The sequence below is a fragment of the Canis aureus genome, chromosome 32 (genome assembly GCF_053574225.1).
Source record: "Canis aureus isolate CA01 chromosome 32, VMU_Caureus_v.1.0, whole genome shotgun sequence".
Lineage (NCBI taxonomy): Eukaryota > Metazoa > Chordata > Mammalia > Carnivora > Canidae > Canis > Canis aureus.
Genome location: NC_135642.1, coordinates 33868422 through 33891894, shown reverse-complemented (window position 1 = coordinate 33891894; position 23473 = coordinate 33868422). Strand labels below are relative to the sequence as shown.

At 40.2% G+C, this 23473-nt stretch overlaps 1 protein-coding gene across 4 annotated transcripts in view; it reads right to left on the bottom strand.

Annotated features, from left to right (window-relative positions):
• Positions 1–23473, bottom strand: part of ZNF609 (zinc finger protein 609) — a 208939-nt gene that overhangs the window by 7499 nt on the left and 177967 nt on the right. For all 4 annotated transcript variants that reach the window (XM_077881405.1, XM_077881404.1, XM_077881406.1 and 1 more), the window contains 3 exons: positions 4620–4707; positions 1566–3906; positions 199–565 (listed from right to left, as the gene is read on the bottom strand). In XM_077881405.1, coding sequence (XP_077737531.1) covers positions 199–565; positions 1566–3906; positions 4620–4707 — 2796 coding nt within the window. The remainder of the gene's footprint in view (positions 1–198; positions 566–1565; positions 3907–4619; positions 4708–23473) is intronic.

Here is a 23473-nt window from a genome sequence, read left to right as displayed (position 1 = left end):
TGGAGTTCCAGGATCGAGTCCCACATCAGGAGCCTGCTTCTCCCTCTGCCTGTGTCTCTGCCTCTCTTTGTGTGTCTCTCATGAACAAATAAATAAATAAATCTCAAAAAAGAGAAAAAGAAAACTGACTCTGAAATCTGTGCTTCAGTCCCTTCCTGGTTAATAGAGCACAGGTGGGTGGGAAGGTGGGTGCCGTACCTGGGTAGTTCTGCATCATCACGGCAGGCATGCCCCGGTAGCTGGGGTGGTTGGGGTCATAGGACTGGCTGTAGGAGTAGCCATGCATGTAAGGGATGTAGGACTGGTGCTGGGTGAGTGGGGAGGAAACAGGCACATGGACGCTTGGTCGGGGCTCCTTGCTTCCGAGGCGGGAGTCCTCAGATGTGGACAGCTTGCAGTCACTACTTGTGCTTTCCTTCCCATCCTCCTTGGGGACAGAGTCCTTACTCCGACTCCTTTCTTCCTTCAACTTGCGGTCCCGCTCCTCTTTCCACCGCTCATCCTCTGACTTAATGTCCGAGTACTTGGCAGGATAGACATACGTCCACATGCGGGGCTCTGCTTCCTAAAAATCACAAAACGAGCACTGAGTGTTGCACAGATAAGAGAGAGATTTCAAGCCCAAGGTTGCACTAAAGGCACCAGAGCAGGTAATACCAGACACCCAGACAGGGTATAATCTTGGCCTCTGTTAATCTTCCCACTTAGAATCAACTTTGGTTCCTCCTGTTTAAAAAGTCTGCCCCCTCCCTGCCCAAGAGGAAACAGGATGTGGGGAAGGAAAAGGAAAATCCATCAGTGGGTCTTCTCTAGGAGAGAATATGCATTCTGGGGAAAGGAACCCTTGAAGAAGCTGCTCCCTTTCTAAGGCATTTGAGGCAGTTTTACATCTTCAGAGAAATCTCAGGGGCAGAGTGTGAGTGCTGCCCAGCTCAGAGGAGGGAGGTCTAGCTGTGGCACTAAGAGGAAAGGGGAGACTTTCTAAGTCTCATGAGCAGAGCATGGTATGAAACCAAGTTCTTAGTTCTAGCTCTACCTATAAATTTTTTTTTTTTAAAGATTTTAAGTTACCTCTATACCCAACTTGGGGCTTGAACTCATGACACTGAGATCAAGAGTTGCATGCTCCACTCACCAAGCCAGCCAGGCACCCCACCTATAAAATCTTTTAGAAGTAACTCAGTCTGACTAGTAACTCACTCTGGGAAATGGAGAGATCACCATTAACTTACTCCATAGGAATCAAACAGTGGAAGAAACACTGGACTAGGAATTGAGATGACCTGGATCTAGTTCTGGCTCTGCCAATGAAGTTGCTAATTACCCTAGACAAATCAAGCTAATTTACCTGGGCCTCTTCTGTCAAATGGGAAAAACACCTTCAACTGATGTAAATGTGCTTTTTAAAAACATGAACATGATTTACAAAGGTAAAGAATCCTTAAAAGTATAGATCTCTCCTGCCAAGCTGTACTCTGCTGACCCCCACAAAAGGAAAGCCCTGATTTGTGAGGAAGAGAGAGAGGCTATCAAATAGTATTTCTATCTTCTCCCAGAACAGTTACCTGTCGGTACCAGAGTATCGGATCCACCTCTGCCTGCCGGCCACATTCAGCGCCTGTCTTGGCCTCAGAGGCCTCCTTGCCTAGGTGACCAGCCTCACTCAGTTTCACTTTAAGTCCTTCTGGGGCCTGGCTGGGGAGTTTGGAGGAGTCGTCTAACTTGGGGATAATGACTGATTTGGCAGGGTCAGCCCCTGGCTCCTTGGCCTTCCCAGGTCCCGACTTGACCAGGTCCGTCAGGCTGGGGGCCTTGGTGAGAGTTGGCGGAATTGAAGGCTTTTGCTTCCATTCTTCCTTGAGTGCTGCCTCCCGCTCCTTGAGGCCCAACTCGGCCTTCTTGTCCAGTCCCCGCTGCTGCTGCTCCAGGCTCTGCCGTTTCTGCTGTTCTTCATACTGCTGCCGGTAAGCTGTGTTCGTGCTCAGGAGGTGGGTGTGGTAGCTCTGGTCGCTGTAGCCATATGGGGGCACATAGGCATACTGGTTGTAGTACAGGGACTGCATGTACATGTTGGGACGCTGCTGGATGACGGAGGGCTGCTGACTGGAACTGCTCAGCTCTGGTTTCTTTTCCTCACAGACATCATTCTTCACTTTTCCCTCTATGCTCTCAGGCTCCTCGTCCTTTTTTGTCTTCAGAGCCTGGCTCTCCAGTCCTGCCTGGCTGCCAGGGTTCAGAGCCCCTGGGCTGGACTGTGCATAACTTGGAGAGTAGTAACTCTCAAAGCCTTGGTAATATGGTGAGTCTTTGCTCTGTGGCTGAGGGGGGAAAAGAGTTTTCTTGGCCCCTTCCTTAACCAACTGTTCAGGGTCTTTTGATTTGATACTGTCCACTTTGCCCTCCCCATCCTCCCCAGCATCAGATATGTCAGAATATGCAGGGCTGTTGGTTTTGACGGAGTTGGCTTCAGCTCCATTCTGGGTCACTACATGTAAAGGAGTCAGGGGCTGGGTAGGGGTGGTGCTATCTATGCGGCTACTGCCTCCAATTGAAGGGCTGGGGGCGTTGTCCGTGAAGCTGTAGATCTTGTCAGCTTCTGCCTTGATGCTAGCCAGGCGGCTTTGGTGGGGGTCTGATGAGCCATTCAGGAGCCCCTCCATCTTCATCCCATCTCCTGATGATTCTCTGAATGGGCTTTTGCCTTCTTCTGCTCGACACACCTTCCCAGGGGTCAGAGGACTTTCGAGTTCCTTGGAAGACTCCTTCTTTTTTTTGTCTTTCTTTTTCTTGTCCTTGGCTGGAGTCAAGGCCGGGTTGACTGTGAAAGGTTCTCCCATCACAGTAGGCTTGGGCTGAATAGGCTTGAGTTGGGGGCTGTTGGGCATGGCTTGGACCACGGTGGTGGTCAAGCCTGAGGAGGAGCCTGGGCTTGCTGCTGTGAAGGTGGCGGTTTGGAAGGTGTAGATTTGCTGCGGGGGGATGGCAGGGGCAATAGGCCGTGCTGACTTTAAGCTTTTGGAAGGAATCTTTTCAGGCTTCAAACTAGAGGGCTTTTTACATTTTTCTTTTTCCATACACTTCCTTTCCAAAGAATCAAAGGCATCATTGCTTGTTTCATCCATTACTGAGGGTCCATCATCAGAGCCATCATTTGATAAGGCCCCAAGGTCTGTGTCCCCTTCCCCACTCAGCTTTTTCTTACAGAGACCTTTTGTGCTGAATTTGCTTGAAGGAGAAGGGCTATGGGGCTCTACGAGCCGAACTTTGGGGGTAGCTGAACGGGCAGGGGACAAGGAACCTTTTTGTGAGATGGATGCACCATTGCAGCTCCCTAGGTCTGCATGAAGGGTGGGCTCCTCTCCGTACTCACTGTCTCCATCTGCTTCCGGCTTGCTGTCATCATCTGTGTGGGCATGAGCCTGGTGGTACTTAAGTCCATTGATGTGCTTATACTTTTTGTTGCAGTTTGGGTGGGGACAGTCAATCAGGACTGGGGAGGGACAATTTCTGTCTAGAACAGTGGGTTCCACCTTGGTCCCAGGGAGGGGACCAGTGGCTGAGCCCATGGAATTCGTACGGACACGCTTGCTCCCTTTGGAGTCCTCTGAGCTAGAATTCAGCTCCATGTCTGAAAGCGGTTTGTTTTTCCGCTTGTTAGCTGAGGAAGGGCTGGCCTTGACATCCTCAGAGGTGCTACTGGCAGGTGGGCGATGCTCTGAAGAATTCTGGCTGCCCCGACGGCCTTTGCTATTTGCTCCTGCTCGGGTTTTGCTGCTGCTGCTGGTCCCTTTGCTGTCAGAGGCTGTGGCTGTCTCATTGACAGGTGTGTTACTGTTGGGACGCATGCGTTTGCCTCTACCCCGGCCATTGCGCATTTCCAAGTCACTGGTGGGGGAGTCACAGAACCTTAGCAAAGGGCAAACACAACAGGGTATTATTAAGAAGAGAAAACATCTTCAAACCAGTGTAGCTGCCTCCAGAAGAACTGTCCAGATGGTAACTATCATTTTCAATGAATATGATTTGTTAAAGAACTTTTGAAAGCGTGGGAACTGCATTAAGTGGTGAGCTCCTAGGATGCTATCTGCATGCTAGCTGTACATCTTTCTCCAACATCTGGACTCCCCAAACCCTGGCAAACTGGGTACAAACAAGCTATAAAGTGCCATTCACTGAAATGTCAACCTGAAAAGGTCCCTGTGAAACCCACACTGTCTAGTGTTCATAAAACTGAAAATGTTCCTGAGTTTAAACTCCTGGGAGATAGCTACCATCAAAAAGCATCATCAATGATTGTTTGTTCATCCACAGGCAGACTCAATGGCCTTGGTCTCAAAGTGACTACTGCTAGAAGCCAGAGTTCCAGAGAACTAGTAATTCCAGAAAAAGGCTTAAAAAAGGATCTCCTCCCCATTCCTATCCAACTCATTAACACATAATTCATTTACTACTCTTGAATGCCAGAGCAGCAGAGTACCTTCCTTATATTACCTTACACCATCATATTCTTTAAAAGCTGGGTGTCTTAAGAGATATCCAAGTCTAACAGGATGAAGGCATAAGGGCACTGATTAGGGTGGTTCAGATTAAAACACACCAAAAAGCTGTAGAGTGCTTACCTGGGGGGTGCCCAATCATGCCGTGTACAGTCAAGAAGTGTACCTACATATGTCTTGTTCCTCCATGTTACATTCACCACCAACATCCCTGGAAGACAAGAAGATTCAGATAACCTTTTACAAATGTTTTAATCTTTATCTAATAAGAGTTTGTTGTAATTTGTAAGATAAATTCCTGTTAGTAAAATTGTTAATCATAGAGCACTTGTATTTGGATTTTTGATAAATACTCCCAATCTGCCATCGAAGATATACTAATTTATATACCCATCAGTAGTGCATGAGAACACCAGCTGTCCTTTTCCTTTGGCAATACGGTGTTCTCAAACTTGTTGATCTTTGCCAACCTGATAGTAGAAAAAGAGCGTTTTATGTAGTTTTAATTTAATGTTTCTTATTGTGAGTTTGTACATATCATTTTATTTTATTTTTTTTAACATTTTATTTATTTATTCATAGAGACACACAGAGAGAGAGGCAGAGACACAGGCAGAGGGAGAAGCAGGCTCCATGCAGGGAGCCTGATGTGGGACTCGATCCCGGATCTCCGGGATCACACCCTGGGCTGGAGGCAGCGCCAAACCCACTGAGCCACCAGGGCTGCCCTGTACATATTATTTTAAAACATCATTATGAGGGATCCCTGGGTGGCGCAGCGGTTTGGCGCCTGCCTTTGGCCCAGGGCGCAATTCTGGAGACCCGGGATCGAATCCCACGTCAGGCTCCCGGTGCATGGAGCCTGCTTCTCCCTCTGCCTGTGTCTCTGCCTCTCTCTCTCTCTCTCTGTGTGTGACTATCATAAATAAATAAAAATTAAAAAAAAATAAAACATCATTATGAGATATATTTCCTTCCTAAGTAAAGTATCTGTTCAAATCTTTTGCTCAGTTTTCTACTAAATTATATAGTTTATTTGCAATTCTTAATATACCAGAGTAAGCCTTTTGTCTATTATACATATCACGTGTATCCCCCGATCTGTCATTTGCTAATGGTGGTTAATGCTACGTAGACATTATTTACCCTTTATAAGAAGTTTATTTATTTAAGTAATCTCTACACCCAATGAGGGGCTTGAACTCATGACCCTGAGATCAAGAGCTGTATGCCCTATTGGGATGCCTGGGTGGCTCAGTGGTTGAGCATCTGCTTTCGGCTCAGGGCGTGATTCCAGGGTCCAGGTTATTGGGCTTCCTGTGAAAGCCTGTTGCTCCCTCTGCCTATGTCTCTACCTTTCTCTCTGTGTCTCTCATGAATAAATAAAAATCTTAAAAAAAAAAAAAGGGTTGCATGCCCTACTAAGCCAGGAGGTGCCCTGAAATTATTTACTTTTATGTTGTTATATTTATCAATCTTTTATGGCTTCAGAGTTTTCTGTCCTATTTCAAAAGGCTTTCCTTATTCCATCACTTCATTAATTGTTTTTTTCTTATGGTTTCTTTTAGTACTTTTACAGTTTGATTTTTTCATCTTTATTTTTTTTAAGATTTTATTTTTTTAAAAGATTTAAAAAAATGTATTCATGAAAAAAAAAATTTATTCATGAGAGACTCAGAGAGAATGGCAGAGACATAGGCAGAGGGAGAAGCATGCTCTCTGTGGGGAGCCTCATGTGGGACTCGATTCTGGGATCACACCCTGAGCTGAAGACAGATGCTCAACTGCTGAGCCATCCAGGCACTCGATTTTATCTTTAAATCTTTAATCCATCTAGAAGTCAATCTGGCATAAAACTTTTTTTTTTTTTTAAAGTAATCTCCACATCCAACATGGGGCTCAAACTCATGACCCAGAGATCAAGAGTCCCAGATGCTCTTATCGACTGAGCCAACAAGGCGCTCCTAAAACTTAACTTTTTGTTTTTGTGGCTTATCCTCTAAAGTATTTTTGGTTAGTTTCACATTTTAGTGAAGTCAAATATATTGAGCTTCTCCTTTATGGCTTATGGTTTTTACATCTTATTACAGTCATAAATATTGTTCCCTGAGATATATTATTTTTTTAAGATTTTATTTATTTATTCATGAGAGACAGTGAGAGAGAGAGAGAGAGGGAGGGAGAGATAGAGGCAGAGGGAGAACTAGGCTCCCTGTGAGGAGCTCAATGCTGGACTCGATTCCAGGATCCCGGGATCACACCCTGAGCCAAAGGCAGACCCTTAACCACTGAGTTACCAAGGCGTCCCCCATGAGATATTTTAAAGTTATTATTAACAAGCTATGGATCATTTTTAATGGTAGAAAAATGAAAAGGAGAATACTATGTTATGTGAAATTATGTTATGTGACATGAATATAGTTTTATTGGAATCATAGCCACACTCAGTCATTTATGCATTGTCTATGCCTGATTTCATGCTGTAAGGGAGAGCTGAGTATCAACAGAGAGGCTGTGTGGCCTGCAAAGCTTAAAATATTTATTACCTGGCCCTTTATGGAACAAGTTTGCTAGCCTGTTTTTGATCTTTTTCTTTTCAAATATAGGCATTTAAAGGTATGAATTTCCCTCATAACCTACTTTAGCTGCATTCCACATGCTTTGATATGTTTTCATAATCATTCAGGTCAAAACATTTTCTCGTTTCCCTGGTGACTTCCTTTTTGACCCTGGTTATTTAGAAAAGTGTTGTCAAATCTTTATCTGGGGATTTTCCCAATATCTTTTTGTTATTCTTTTTTTTTTTTTTTAAAGATTTTATTTATTCATAGACACAGAGAGAGAGAGGCAGAGACACAGGCAGAGGGAGAAGCAGGCTCCATGCAGGGAGCCCGACGTGGAACTTGATCCCGGGTCTCCAGGATCACACCCCAGGCTGCAGGCAGCACCAAACCGCTGCGCCACCGGGGCTGCCCTTGTTATTCATTTCTAATATAATTTGACTGTGGCAGAGAACATACTTTATATGATTTCAAATAGTCTGAAATATGATCTATCTTGAAGAATAGTCCATGTGTACCTGAAAAGAATATTTTAAAATGTATACTCTGCAGTTTTAGGGTGTTTTATAAATGACTGATAGTTATTCAAATCTACTATACTGCCACTAATTTTCTGCCACCTTATCAATTACTTGCCCCTTGTTCTTGCTTGCTAGATTTCCTATTTCTCTAGAATTTGGACCTTCTATATTAATCCTCTTTTCTATCTTTCACTCCTATTTTCCATTCCTTTGTCTATATTCTAAGGCATTTCCTTCATCTTCTAAGTTATATTCTGGAATTTCCATTTTTACTACTGTAGTTTTAATTTAAAAAAGGCATCCTGGGGCGCCTGGGTGGCTCAGTCAGTGAAGCATCTGCCTTCAGCTCAGGCTATGATCCTGGGATCAGGACCCACATCAGGCTCCCTGCTCAGCGACAGCCTAGCTGCTTCGACCTCTCCCTCTGCCCCTTCCCCGTTTGTACTCTCTAATAAATAGATAAGATATTAAAAAAAAAAAAGAGGGGATCCTGTTCTTGTTCCATGGATGCAATATCTTACCTCTCCAAATATATTTAGTTATAGTTGACCCTTGAACAACACAGGTTTGAAGTGTGTGGGTCATCTTATATATGGACTTACTTTTAAAAATATTGATTCATTTATTTGAGAGAGAGCATATGCATGCATATATGAGGTGGGAAGGAGCAGAGAGCATCTCAGGGAGATACCCTGCTGAGTGTGTAGCCCTAATCACAGGGCTTGATCTCATGACCCTGAGATTCTGACCTGAGCCAAAACCAAGGGTTGGACAAAACCAAAAGTCCGATGATTAACCCACTGAGCCAACCAGGTGCCTGTGGGTTGTTGTTGTTGTTTTTTTTTTAAATAAATACAGTACCGTACTGTAAATGTATTTTATCATTTTTTTATTTTTAAAAATAAATTCCAAGGGGCCTGGGTGGCTCAGTCAGTTAAATGTCTGATTCTTGATTTCAGCTCATGTCATGATCTCGGGTCATGGGAGGGAGCCCTGTTGGGTCTCTGTGCTTGGCACAGAGTCTGCTTGTCCCTCTCCCTCTCCCTGCTTGCTTTCACATGTACGTGTGTTGTTTCTCAAATAAATAAGTAAATAAAATTTAAAAATAAATAAATTTCAGTATAACTAATATACTGTGTTATATTAGTTTTGGATGTACAATATTGTGAATCAACAATTCTATCCATTACTCAGTGTTCATTATGATAAGTGTACTCCTTATTTCTTGGCTCTCCTTCCTCCCAATCTCAGATAAGAAAACAAAGAAACAACACCAAAAAAAAAAAAAAAAAAAAAAAAACAAGCTTTCATTTTTTTAGGTCTCTTAAATCAGTACTTGTACATTTGCTTTCTAGTTTCCAAAGTTCTATTGATTATACTTGTTTGCAGTAATCTTGTCTGTTTTTTCTTAAAGATAGATAGATAGATTTGTTTATTTGTTTGTTTGTTTATTTATTTATTTGAGAGGGAGAGAGAGAGAGAGCATGTGAGTGAGCACACACAGCAGGGGGACGGGCAGAGGGAGAGGGAGAATCTCTAGCAGGAACCCTCTGTGGGGCTTGATCACAAGACCCTGAGATCATGATCTGAGCCAAAGTGGGAGGCTTAACTGACTGAGCAACCCAGGTGCGTCTTGTCTGTTTTTAAAGAAACCTGTGAGTTTATACCTTAAAAACAAATCCCTTTACCGACATTTGAATGAGTTATAAAGGGAGAAACTGGTAGGTAAATATGTACTTTCAATCTATCATGTTTTACTAAAATAATGCATTTACTTTCATGTATTTAGTATATTTCAAATGTACAACCTACCCAAACAGGTTTCTAATTAGAATCTAATTCAGGAAAATCATCACTTATTGTATTTTCATTTACTGTGTCTCTGCCATTTTTCTCAATCTCTTCTATATCCTAGGGCTCATGTCTGATATGTCTGAGAGCCTCTTGAGCCATTAACCCTCTATTTAAGGTATTTTTTCTCTTTGTGTTTGATTCTTCCAATTCATAATTTGTTCCTAGAATTTATCTAAGGTACTGAATTAAAAAAAAATTTCAATGACTATAATACATATTTCAAAGACTATTATTTCCAAATTTTAAACTGGTTAATTTTTCATAACTACATGACATTATTTAATTTCTGGCTCTTTGTTTAATAGACACTATTATTCTGTTTCTCTTTAAGAATTCTAATTGGACTTATTATAGTAATTTTTTTTTAAGATTTTATTTATTTGACAGAGAGAGAGCGCAAGCGCATAAGCAGGTGGAGCAGCAGGAAGGGACAGGGAGAAACAGGCTCCCTGCTGAGTAGGTTGCCTGAGGTGGGGCTCCATCCCAGGGATCATGACCTGAGCAGAAGGCAGACATTTAACCAACTGAGCCACCCAGGTACCTCGGACTTATTAGTCTCTATTTGACTGTACCATACTCTATTTTCATTAGGTGTTCATTTAACTCCCGGTGGTTAAATTTTTTAAATTACTTTTTGCATTTTGAGATAATCATAGATTCACATACAGTTGTAAGAAATAACAGAGACCCCATTGAACCCTCACTCAGTTTCCCCTAATGGCAATGACACAATGAAGATACAAAATATGTCCATCAACACAAGGATACCTCCTTTTGCCCTTCTACAGCTTCATTCAATTCCCTCTCACACTCATTCCTTCTTAATTCCTGACAACCACTAATCTGTTACCTGTTTCTGTAATTGTGTCATTTCAATAATGTTATATAAATGGAATCAAACAGCACATAATGTTTTGGAACTGTTCCCCCCTCCCCTTTCCCAGCATATAATTATCTGGAGATTCATCCAAGTTGTTGCATGTATCAATTGTTCAGTCTTTTTTGCTGGTGACTGGTATTCCATAGTTTGGAGGTACCAGTTTGTTTTACCATCCACCTACTGAATGTGAAGGACATCTGGGTTGTTTCTAGTTTTTGGCTATTATGAATATAGCTACTACAAACATTTCTGTACAGGCTTTTAGTGAAACTGACTTTTCATCTCTCTGAGATAAATACCCAGGAGTATAATCACTGGACCATTTATAGTTGCATATTTAGTTTTTAAAGAAACTGCCAAACTATTTTCCAGAGTAGCTATATATTCTTTTACATTCCCACCAGCAAAGCATTAGAGATTCAGTTCATGGCATCTTTGCCAGTATTTGGCATTAACTTTTAATTTTAGTCATTCTAATACTTGTGTAGTAACGTCTCATATTATAGTTTTAATTTGCATTTCTGTAGTGGCTAATGATGTTGAACATCTTTTTATGTGCTTATTTGCCATCTGCATATCCTCTTTGGTGAAATATCTGTTCATGTTTTTAGCCCATTTTCTGATCAGATTGTTTTCTATTGTTGAGTTTTAAGAGTTCTTTATGTATTCTAGATACTAGTCCTTTGTTGGACATTTTTTTCTATTCTTTAGCTTGACTTTTTTTTTTAAGATTGTTTGTTTGTTTATGATAGACATAGAGAGAGAGAGGCAGAGACACAGGAGGAGGGAGAAGCAGGCTCCATGCCGGGAGCCCGATGTGGGACTCGATCCCAGGACTCCAGGATCGCGCCCTGGGCCAAAGGCAGGCACTAAACCGCTGAGCTACCCAGGGATCCCCTGACTTTTCATATCTTTTTTTTTTTTTTAATTTTTTAATTTTTATTTATTTATGATAGTCACAGAGAGAGAGAGAGAGAGAGAGAGAGGCAGAGACATAGGCAGAGGGAGAGGGAGAAGCAGGCTCCATGCACCGGGAGCCCGATGTGGGACTTGATCCCGGGTCTCCAGGATCGCGCCCTGGGCTAAAGGCAGGCGCTAAACCGCTGCGCCACCCAGGGATCCCAGACTTTTCATATCTCAACAAGGTCTTTCACAGATCAAAGATTTTTAATTTTGACGAAATACAATTATCCATTTCCCTTTTTATGAACCATACTCTTGATGCCAATTCTAAGAACTCTTTGCCTAACCCTACTCTTTGCCTACTGAAGATTTCTTTTAGGTTTATGTTTTCTGTTTAAGTCCTTGATCCATTTTGAGTTAGTTTTTGTATGAGAGTCTTCTTCCTTTGTTTTGGCCCATGATGTCCACTTGTTCCAGCACCAGTTGTTGGAAAGGCTATCTTTCATCCCAAGAACTACTTTTGCACCTTTACCAAGATCAGCTGGGTGTAGTTGTGTGTCTATTCTGGGTTCTCTGTTTTGTTCCACTGGTCTGTGTCTGTCTGCCAATATCACAGCCTAGATTTCTGTGGTTATAAGTCTTGAAATCAGGTAGTCTGATTCTTCCCGTTTGTTCTTTTTTTTTAAAAACTGTTTTAGCTGTTTTTGTTTCTTTGGCCTTGCCATATACATTTTAGAATAATCTTGTCTACATCTACAAAGTATCTTGCTAGAATTTTGATAGTAATTAACATTAAATATGTGTATCAATTTGGGAAAATTTGACATCCTTATTCTATGCTCCTCCTTTATGTAGATCTTCTTCAATTTCTTTTATCAGTACTATATAGTTTCAACACACAAATCATGTAGGTATTCTTACATCGAAGTATTTCACTTAAAAAAGATTTTATTTAGAGATAGAGAGTATACAAACGGGAAGGAGCAGAGGGAGAGGGACATGCATACTCAACACTGAGTGCAGAGCCTGACGTGGGGCTTGATCCCATGACCCTGAGATCATGACCTGAGCCAAAACTGAGTCGGATACTTAACCAACTAAGTCACCCAGGCGCCCCAAGGATTTCACTTTTTTTGAGCTATTGTGAATGGTACTGTATTTTTAATTTCAGTGTCCATGTGTTCATAGCTAGCATAGACACAAAATAGATTTTTATGTTTATTCTATATTTTACAACCTAGTGAACTCACTCATTCTTCTAAGAGTTTTAAGAGTTTTTTATATACTCACTGAGATTTTCTACTTAGACAATCATGGAATTACAAATAAGTACACTTATATTCTTTCCTTCCTAATCTGCATGCCTTTTTCCTTTTTCTTACCTTATTGCACTAGTTAGAACTTCTAGCACTATATAGAATAAGGGTAGTGAGAGCAGACATCCTTGCTTTTTTCCCATTCTTACTGGGGTAAAGAATTACTCTTTCATTATTAAGTATAATGTTTGGCTCCATGTTGGGGACATACAAGGCAAAAAGAAAACCCAGAGAATTTACTATCATGTTGTTCCAAAGGATTTGAGGTCCCTGGATGGTCTGCATTCTTTTACCCACCTTCACCATCCTGTTATATTTCTTTCATATATGATATACAGGGTTTCTGGTTGTATTTAGTGGGAGAAATAGGGAAAAGTATGTCTACTCCATCTTCTCCAAAATGGAAGTTCTAGTTAATTTTTATTATCATTCTTAGCATTAGATTTCTATTATATAAAATTATACTTTGCAGGCTTTTTAAGTGGGATTTTTTTAAACTAATTACCCCCTTCTCTGTTTATAGGTTTTGCAATTTCTTTCATCTAGTCCCCTAAAAACACAGCCTGAATAGGTCTTTTAATGGCCTCTGCCATTAGAAGAAATTTAGGATATCATAGTTCTAATCATTGTATGAGAAGGCAGATTGGCATACTTCTTCACAACTCCTTAGGCTTCCCTCCTCCCCACTCAATTAACTTTTGGAAATCTTTCATGAGGCTGGTTGGGGGATGGCATCTCCCCTGGCTTCTAAGTTCTATCTCTTTATGGGGCATTTCAGTATCTAGTTACCACTCAAAAAACTCATCTTTCAGGCACTGTTCTCTATTCTCTAGAGGCTAGTAGGCCTACAGTTTCACCTTTACCCAGTTACTTGAATCTCTTCTATTTTTGGTCCATGAAGGTGGTTATTTTGTTTTTGGGCCCAAATATGTTGATTTTCATTTTATATATTTTATTTCTTGCTATGTGTCTGAAACACAGGGGATGTGTCAAAAGTTTGAACATAGTAAATCATCTTGATTGGAAGTCCCAAAGCACATTTTCTAATATATCTACAGAAAAGTCTGGGAACTCTAGAATTAGCCTTTTCTTTGTCTTTGGTCATATACTAATAAAATATAATTTCTACCCAGCACTCCCAGGGCATATTTGTAGTAATTCACCTATATTCATTTTCTTCTTTGATGTGGAATGCTATCTAAAGATCAATGGACTTGGAATTAGAAAACCTTAGTCCAAATCCTCACTCTGTTACAGTGTAACCTTGGTCAAGTCACTTAACCTCTATGACTCTCAGATTTTTAATCAATACTCCAGGATTAAAACAGAAATAAATAAGATTATTAACTAGCCCACAGTAGGCTTTAAATAAGTCCAAAGAGAGTGCTTTAGACAAAACCATAGAGCATCAGTACTTGAACCCTGAATTGTGAGCATGACTTTAAATAAGACCTTGTTTAGTCCCTGTTTTCTTTCAAAAAGCAATTTTAGGATGCTGGATCATAAAAACAGATCAGACAAGGGAGCTGGAAGAAGGAAAAAAAATAAAAATAAAAGGATTACCCTACCAGAAAGTCTCACTGATGAAATTAGGGCAAAAAAGAACTTTGGGTTAACCAAATGGATTCTAATTCAAACATTTATTGCACATCTATTATGTACCAGGTGTTTTCATACTCATGATCTTATCAAATATTCACAGCCTTGTTCACTTTTTTTAACAAGGCAGGCCATACAGAGAAAGCACAATCTTTCCAATAATCCTGATCATACAGTGATTGTTACAGCTACTCTGCAAACAAGGAAATGAGCGCTAAGAAAGGTTAAGTAATTTATCAAAGATCTCATTATTTATTAGTGGTCAAGGTATTACACAATTATCTGTAATGGATTATGACACTATACATAGTTTCCTTAAAATGTCCCTTTATTTTCATCTTAGATAAAAGACACATAAGGATTGCAGGGGGCCATGAGAGGAAAAGAATAGAATTCCTACCCCTTTCCAAGGCCCTGGAATCTTCTTTTTTTTTTTTTTTAATATTTTATTTATTTATTCATGAGAGACACACACAGAGAGAGAGAGAGAGAGAGAGAGAGAGGCAGAGACACAGGCAGAGGGAGAAGCAGGCTCCATGCAGGGAGCCAGATGTGGGACTCGATCCCCTCCCCGGTCTCCAGGATCACACCCTGGGCTGAAGGCCGTGCTAAACCGCTGAGCCACCCAGGCTGCCAAGGCCCTGGAATCTTAGGGGAAATGGCAAACCTCCTAAGAAAGCAATTAGGCTAAATTCTTTATGGCCATTAGCAAAGTGAATTCAAATAGATGTCTCCTCCCAGTGGTGGGCTCCTCTGATTACTGCATTACCAATTTTAATAGGAAAAGAGTCCATTTATTTCTAAACAATGTAAGACTTAGAGATAGGCACCTCATTAATAAGAGCAGATGAGCACAGCTGCATATAGAAAGCAGCCGTACAATTTGAAGATAAATGTTACTCCTACACTTGAAACAGCCGGGCAGGAACACATGTTTATAAATCTGTCTTCCTCCTCTGGTATAATCTGCAAACCTTAGCAATAATGAATGAGCTGAAAAGAAGACAGGTCAGATAAAGTGCTGGAAATGGGAAGAAGAAAAATTCTAATATGGAAAAACAAAATGGAGGCTTGTTTAAATGTCAAAGCAAACACATTTTTCTGAAGTGTAACTCTTTTCCTACAAGGTTCTGAGTTGAGACAGCTGGAAGAATAAGAGGACAGGAAGGAAAAAGAAAATAACACTTAATGGAGTTAGTTTCTCTATTAGGGTAGCATGTAGACTGCAGAGAAAGAGAAAAATTGGTTTCTATTTTATAAAGTTTTTTTTTTAAACAAGATCTGCCACTTTATTGAGATGTTTTTGTTTTGTTTTATTTTAAGTAATCTCAATGTCCAACATGGGGGCTGAATTCACGACCCCAAGATCAAGAGTCGCATGCTCTACCAACTGAGCCAGCCAGGCACCCCCAAAAGCTTCCTATTTTAAATCAGTGTTCACAAAATAAGGAAAGGCTTGGCATATTTCAAGATAATAATGCTAAAAATAGTAGTAATAAACAGTGCTTTGTTTGTTTCTCTAGGTGGTTATCTTCCAAGGGTCTTATAGACATAATCTCATTAAGCAATATTGAATTTTAGGATGCTGAATATTCTCCCTTCTTACAGGTGATGGATACCAGAGCAAAGTGAAGGGGAAATGACTTAGGTATGAGGCAGCAGTCAGGCTCTGCCTGGTCTCAGGAGGAATGCAGTGTTGAGAAAAAACCCAATCCCAAAGCAGCACTGCTCTGTTCTAGAGGACAATTCAGTCTCAAAACAGTTGCACAGCCTAGACTGATCCAAGCACAATAGTGGAAAGAGTAAATGTTACCACTGGGGCTTTCATTTTACCACTTCTGCTACCACCTTCTTTCTCTCAGGGATCTAGTACCTTCATGCTCAGGTGACTACTCTCTTCGTTTTTTGTTTTTTGTTTTAAATTTTTAAACACATTTTGGAAAGATTTATTAGAGCAAGCACACACACACATGCAGGGGAAGGGGTATAGGGGGAAAGGCAGAGGGAGAGAATCTACTCCCTGCTGAGTGTAGAGCCCAACATAGCCGATCTCAGGACTCCGAGAGCATGACCTGAGCCACAGTTAGATGCTCAACCAACAGCCACACAGGTGCCTCCTGGGATTACTTTTCAAAAAGCACATACTCTTTGACCCAACAAATCCTCTTGTAGGTATTTACCCATAAAAATTCTCAGGGTACAATATGCATGAGGTATTTTCTGCAGCAATGTTTAACAGCAAAAAATGGAAATCAAACTAAATGTCCTTCAATGAGGGACCAATTAAATCCATTTTTGTACATCCACACAAAGAAATACTATGCAGCTGTTAAAAAGAACAAAGCAACTATAAACTGCTATGGAACAAATCTGAAGTGAAAAAGAAGCAAGATATAAAACAGTAACCATAGTTATGTTACCATCTGTATATAAAAAAAAGTATATAAATATGTAAAAGTGCATAGGTCTCTGGAAGGATAAATAAACTAGCAATAGCAGTCTTATCCAGGGAGGAAAACTGAGTGGCTGGGTTTCAGACAAGGGAAACTTGTTTTTCATTTTACCTTTGAATTTTGCACCATGTGCATGTTTTACATATTAAAAAATAAATATAAAAAGTTATTAATTTTGGTAGGGAGAATTTCAAAGATGTTCTAAAAAGTCTCCTTCTAGGGGCACCTGGGTGGCTCAATCAGTTAAGTGTGCAACTTTTGATTTCGGCTCAGGTTATGATCTCAGGGTTGTGAGATGGAGCCCCATGTCATGGAGCCTGCTTCATATTTCTTTTTCTCCTTCTTCATCTGTCCCTCTGTACCAACCCTTTCTCTAAAAAGCAAAAACAGAGCAACAAAAAACTTTTTGGGCAAAAGCGCAGGCAATACTGGACTTGAAAAGGGCACATAAGTGGCAGGACAGACACTATCTCTGAAAAAACCTGTCCTGTTTCTTTTATATGGGCACCTTCTCTTTACTCAGTTTAGAGGACCAGGGTGATTGTGGCAGAATATGTCCACAAATTCTTTGATATTTCTCCCTTCAAAAAGGTGAGGCCTAATTCTCCTCACCTTGAGTGTGGGTTGTACTCAGAAGCCACTTGCTTCTAATAAACAGAATGTGGTGGAAGCAGTGTGCATGACTTAGAGTAGGTGATAGAAGGGACTGTGGCCCCCTCTTTGCTTCTTGGGTTACTTCTCTTGGGGAAGCCATCTACTGTGATGTGAGGACTCTCAAGCAGGCCACCCTATGGAGAGGTCCATGAGACTAGAAACTGAGGCCTCCTGCCAATAGCCATGTGAGTAAGCCACCTTGGAAGAGATTCCTCCAGGGTTTCATAAGCTTTCAGATGATGGCAGCCCCAGGTAGCATCTTGACTGCAACCTCAGGAAAGACCCTGAGACAAAACCAGCCACCTAAGCTACTCTTGATCCATAGAAACTACAGGAGATAATATTGATTTATGCTTTGGAGGTAATTTGTTACAATAGATAACCCAGGGCATTGTCTTACTCTGAGTAGACAAAGAATTCATTTAACTTATTTATTACTTCCTAGAGCAAATATTTACTGACCCTCTATTATTTGCCAGACATTATGCTAAGTATTCAAGGTAAAAACAAAAACAAAACAAAAAACAATTACAAAGATACCAGGGTCCATTCCTGGGTTGGAACCAAGTACTTATTAAAAGCCTACTCTGGGGATCCCTGGGTGGCGCAGCAGTTTGGCGCCTGCCTTTGGCCCAGGGCGCGATCCTGGAGACCCGGGATCGAATCCCACATCAGGCTCCCGGTACATGGAGCCTGCTTCTCCCTCTGCCTGTGTCTCTGCCTCTCTCTCTCTCTCTCTCTCTGTGACTATCATAAATAAAAATTAAAAAAAAATAAAAAAAAATAAAAGCCTACTCTGTGGAATTCACTGGACAAGGTACTGAGAAAGGGAAAGGGCAGGAGGAAGAGCTCACAAGTTACCAACTACTCTAGTAGGCTTGAATTTTCAAATGGAAACATTCGCATTTGCCTATATGTTATTTTTATTTATTTTTATTTTTTTAAAAAAGATTTTATCTATCATCTATCTATCATCTATCTATCTATCTATCTATCTATCTATCTTTTTGAGAGCAAGAATGCACACAGCACAAGCTGGGGGAGTGGCAGGCAAAGGGAGAGGGAGAAGCAGGCTCCCCATGGAGCAGGGAGCCTGATGTAGGGCTCTATCCTAGGACCCTGAGATCATGCCCTGAGCCAAAGGCAGATGTTTAACTGACTGAGGCACCCAGGCACCCCTATATGCTACTTTTAAATCTTATTTCAATACCAATTTTCAATCCTGGTTGATGTTGACAACTACCCCCTGGATAAAAAGCAGGTTAGCATTCATGTATCTCTCTTTATCTTTTTCATTATTCATTCATTCATTCATTCAACAAATGAACATCTACTCTGGGCCAGTTGCTGTCTGAAGTGATGGGATATAGCAATGCACAAAACCGACAGTCCTTGCTCTTTTTTTTTTTTTAATACTTTAATTATTCATGAGAGACAGAGAGAGACAGAGACACAGACAGAGGGGGAAGCAGGCTCCATGCGGGGAGCCTGATGTGGGACTCGATCCCGGGACTCCAAGATCACACCCTGGGCCGAAGGCAGGAGCTAAACCACTGAGCCACCCAGGGATCCCAGTCCTTGCTTTTATATGCAACTTATATTCAAATGATGGGAGACAGACAATAAATAAATGAACAAGTAAATATGTTAGACAGTGGTATGCTCTATGGAGAAAAATAAAGCAGAAGCAGACGAAAAGAGAATGTGAGGGGTGGGGATGTTGCTATTTTACAAAGGAGGTCAAGAAAAGCCTCATTGAAAAGGTGACATACAAGGTGAGACACCTGACAGAGGGGAGACAGTGAGTTGCGTGGAGATTAGAATGATGAACATTTAGGTAGAAGAAAATGCAGGACCTTTAATGGGAATGTGCCTGGTATGTTTTGAGGAATAGCAAAGTGGATATGAGGCTACAGTGGAATGAGAAAAAGATGAAGTCAGGGAGATGAGGGCAGGCCACATCAGGCAGATTAGGGACTGAAGGACACAAACAGGCAGCAAATTGGGTTTGGCACCAAGGCCATAGTTTCCTGACTCTTAACTCCATATAGGGCAAATGATGGAAGCCAGAAGGAAAGAGTATATATGCTCAGGCCTGGGCCTCAGCTGCATTCTCCCACTAAAACAAAGATGTAAGTGAGAGCTAACTTGATATTAGGCACTCAGAAGTTGTTAAACAGATAAAATGAAAAGCAGTTTGGGACCCAAAATAACAATTATTTAACTGTTTCTATAGAAAAATGGGTTGAGTCCCCAAAAACAGTTCTGGAGATCAACTCTGGAAAACAAGCCATTTATAAGCTGAGAACTCTCCATATACAGAGGATATTTTAATCTTTTTCTTGATGACCCAGGGAATTATTCTAGATATAATTATCTATGGTATGGTAAAGAGGTGTCCCTTTAAAGGTTTGATGCCTGGCTGGCTCAGTCAGTGGAGCATGGGACTTTTGATTTCAGGGTTGTGAGTTTGAGCTCCATGTTGGGGGTAGAGTTTACTTTAAAAAAATAATAACCTGTTTAAAAAAAAAGGCTACTGGAGTATTAAGGCTTAATGACCCTCTATTAATTACAACCAAATTGCTCTGTTAAGTTTTTGTTTGGCTTTTCAGTCTCCTCTTTGGTTGTCAGCAGTCACTTTTTCTTGTCATTAATAGGTCTACTTTTCACAGTAGCAATCGTCCCCTTATCACCAACTTTTGTGTATCATCCAACTTCCTTCTTGTAATCTACTCTAGAGAAAATCAGGGAGTCAACACTGAGATAGCTCAATCATCAGCCCTATAGGTCCTTTTATCTGACTTCATGGCCACATACATTTTACATCCATTTATGCCGTGATTCTCTTAAGAGTCTGTTATATTTGAGTTCAAAGTCCAGGGGGAGGGGTGCCTGGCTGGCTTAATCAGTAAAACATATGATTCTTGATCTCAGGATTGTGAGTTCAAGCCCCAAATTGGGTGTAGAGATTGCTAAAAATAAAAAAAAATATTTAAAAACAAATGACAACAATAAAAAACACAGTTCATGGAGGAAAATTCTACAGCTGGTAGACAAAGGAATCAGTCAGACAAAACCATTTCTGGTAACTCTCTATAATTAGTTTGTTAGTGAGCTTTGAATTTAGTATTCTATGTGTGTGTGACCAATATCCAATAAACAAAATTTTTAAAACTGAAGACTTGTTTTTATTCCTTTTTTAAGTATGTTATTTCTACCAATGGGCAATGAGGGTTTCAGTAAAAATGCCAAGAATGCTTAGGCATGGCTACAAAATGAAAGATACATCTTTCAGTCTCTCCTAGAGAGAGAAATTAAAAAGCACTGCTTAAGGGCAGTGGTTCTCCAAGTATGGTTCTGGGACCCCTGGAAGTCCCAAAGATAGTTTCAAGGGCTCTGCAAAATCAAACTATTTTCATAATAATACTAAAACAAATTTGTCTTTTATTTTCATTCTATCCTGAATAAGAGTTTTTTTAGAGGCTATATATAACGTGATATTTCAACAAATCAATATGTAAGTATAGATGAAAATCTAGCTCGTCTTCTATTAGGCCATACATTTAAGACATTTGTAAAAACATTTAAAACATTCTTCTCACTAAATATTTTTGTTTTAGAAACTATATTTTTCATAAACCTACATTAACATATAATAGGTTTCTTACTATTGTTTTTAAATGGGTTAAAAACTACATAATTTAACAGTTTCTTAATTCCTGTTATGGTAAATATAAAGAGATACAATATCAATAGATATAAACAAAAGCTCTTAGAAGTCTTTAATATTTAGCTGTCTATTTATTTAGTAATCTCTACTCCTAATGTAAGGTTCAAACTTACAACCTGAGATCAAGAGTCACGTGCTCTTCCAACTGAGGCCAGCCAGGCACCCGCTGAATAATTTTTAAGAGTGAAAGGAGTCTTGAATACAAAACCTATTAGAACTGATGACTTAAGGCATAAAATCCAGGCACTGTTTCACTTCTGCCTTTTTCTTTCTTTCTTTTCTCACACACACACACACACACACACACACGGGGCTCGATCTCCCTGCCCTGAGATCATGGCCTGAGCTGAAATTAAGAGTTGGACGCTTAACCAACTGAGCTACCCAGGTACCCCAATCTTTTTCTTTCTCTTATGTAAACTCTATGCCTAATGTGGGGCTTCAAGACCCTGAAATCAAGAGTCGTACGCTCTACCAACTGAGCCAGCCAGGCATCCTTACTTTTGCTTTTTTATAGAGATGTTAAAAGCTGCTGCTACCTTCATGCTGGAAGACAGAAAGTTGGGGACCAGCCAGTTCTACCACTGCTGTCAGTTTTGCCTTCTGGAGATCTGCTTGCCCAGTTGGAATTCTCTTAAGTTACGAGAATTCTGGACCCGAAGAGAGGACCTGAATTCTGGACCTGTAAAGCAAGCAGGGAACTTTGGCATAAACAGGAGGGTTCATGGGCTGAAAAGGGAGGAAGCAGAGCTGGGTTTCTGTGGCATCTAGATAACAGCCAGTAACCAGGCCTGTCATTCTGCCTTGGAACTCCCTAAATGTCTTCCTCTCCATTCCCACCACAGCCACCGGAGTCTTATTAACTCAACTGTAGACTATTCCGAAAGCCTCTGACTTGTGTCCTTACTCCAGGCTTTAATTTTTTCTGTCAAACCAACTGGTAAACCATTATCAGATTATTCTACTTCATATACTGTTCTCATGCAATTAGCCAGCAAATATACATTATTTATTATTCCCCATCATTGTGCCAAGTGCTATTGGAAATTCAAAATTTTCACTGAATTTAAAGTTTTACTCTCTTGGAGGGGAGAAAAATGAACATACATAAAATCATTAATCAAAAAGACGACATGTGCTGCATACTGTGGTAGAGCCATGGAGTATATGTAGATCAGAGAAGGAAGAATAGGTAAGATTTTACAAATTTACCATGAGCATGATACACATGAGTGAAATAATGTAATGATGAGCTGAGGCTGTGTCAGAAAGTAGGAAAAAGACCTTAAGTCTTTTACTCAGTCTAATACTTGTTGCTAAATAAATACTTGTTAATAATACTAAAGTGTTTGGTACACTAATCCATTAAGTTACAGATAGAAAATAAGATAGAAACTTTTGATTGGTGTGCGCTGGGTTGCTTAATTTATTCTCCCCCAACAAACAACTGCTGCTCATCTACTGTTTTCTAAATATGCTAAGAACGAAGGTTATAGTTTTCACCCTCTTTTTGTTATTAATCACTTGACTCATTTTACACAATTCCTATGCCTCTTTCTTTCCAATAGCCATTCTTTGTTTAATGTACACATTTTTTGTTTGTATATATGCATATAAAATGTATATTACTGTCTTAATTTCGTGTATTTTAATTTACATATATAGGATTATGTTACAGACTTCATTCCTTTTTTTTTTTCCAACTTGGCATTACATTGTTAAGAATCATCTATACTGTTATATTAGATCTAACCCATGAGGTTATTTGTAATGTCTATACCTATCATTAATTAATCAATATATAATAAGTTCCTATTAGTAGTTAGGGGCTATGGTAGAAGCCATGGTCCTTATCCTATCCTCATGTATCTTACACTCCAGCTGGAACAGGTAAACACACAAAAAAGTAACATGCTATCAGGTAGCAATGGATAAAGACAGCGTAAAGTTTGGTTGAATAGCTGAATTAACTGTACCTTACCATAACATGATATATTTAGTAAAAGAGGAAAGACAGGAAGGATGTGGCATCTAGTTTTAAGTGAACTGATATAAAGTTGTAAAATAAAATTTTAAACACTTCTAGGCTGTCCTCTAGATGGTGCTAGAGCAACCATATTATCTTTTATAACTGAAGTTTCCTTCAACATTATGTAAAGGGTAAGAGGTAATTTATGACTCATTAGCAATTTAATAACTTCTCTACCAATTTTATTCCCCTCTGGTTCCCAGTCTTGGGCAGTGAAAAATCCTGGACATTGCTAAGAAATTAAAACCACAGACAACTCAAACCCCAATGGTTTCTCATCCAATCTACAAAGAGCTGTAAATTCAAAGCAATGTGCCATTTGTGTGTGTTTGGAAGAATGGGATTGAATAATTCTCAGTTTCTGCTTCCAGGAAGTTTATAATCTACAGTGACGTAAAAAGTAAAAAGTTTATACTAAGTAAAACTCTTAGTATAAGGCAGAAGACATCATTACTAGTAACGCTTACCACTACTAAT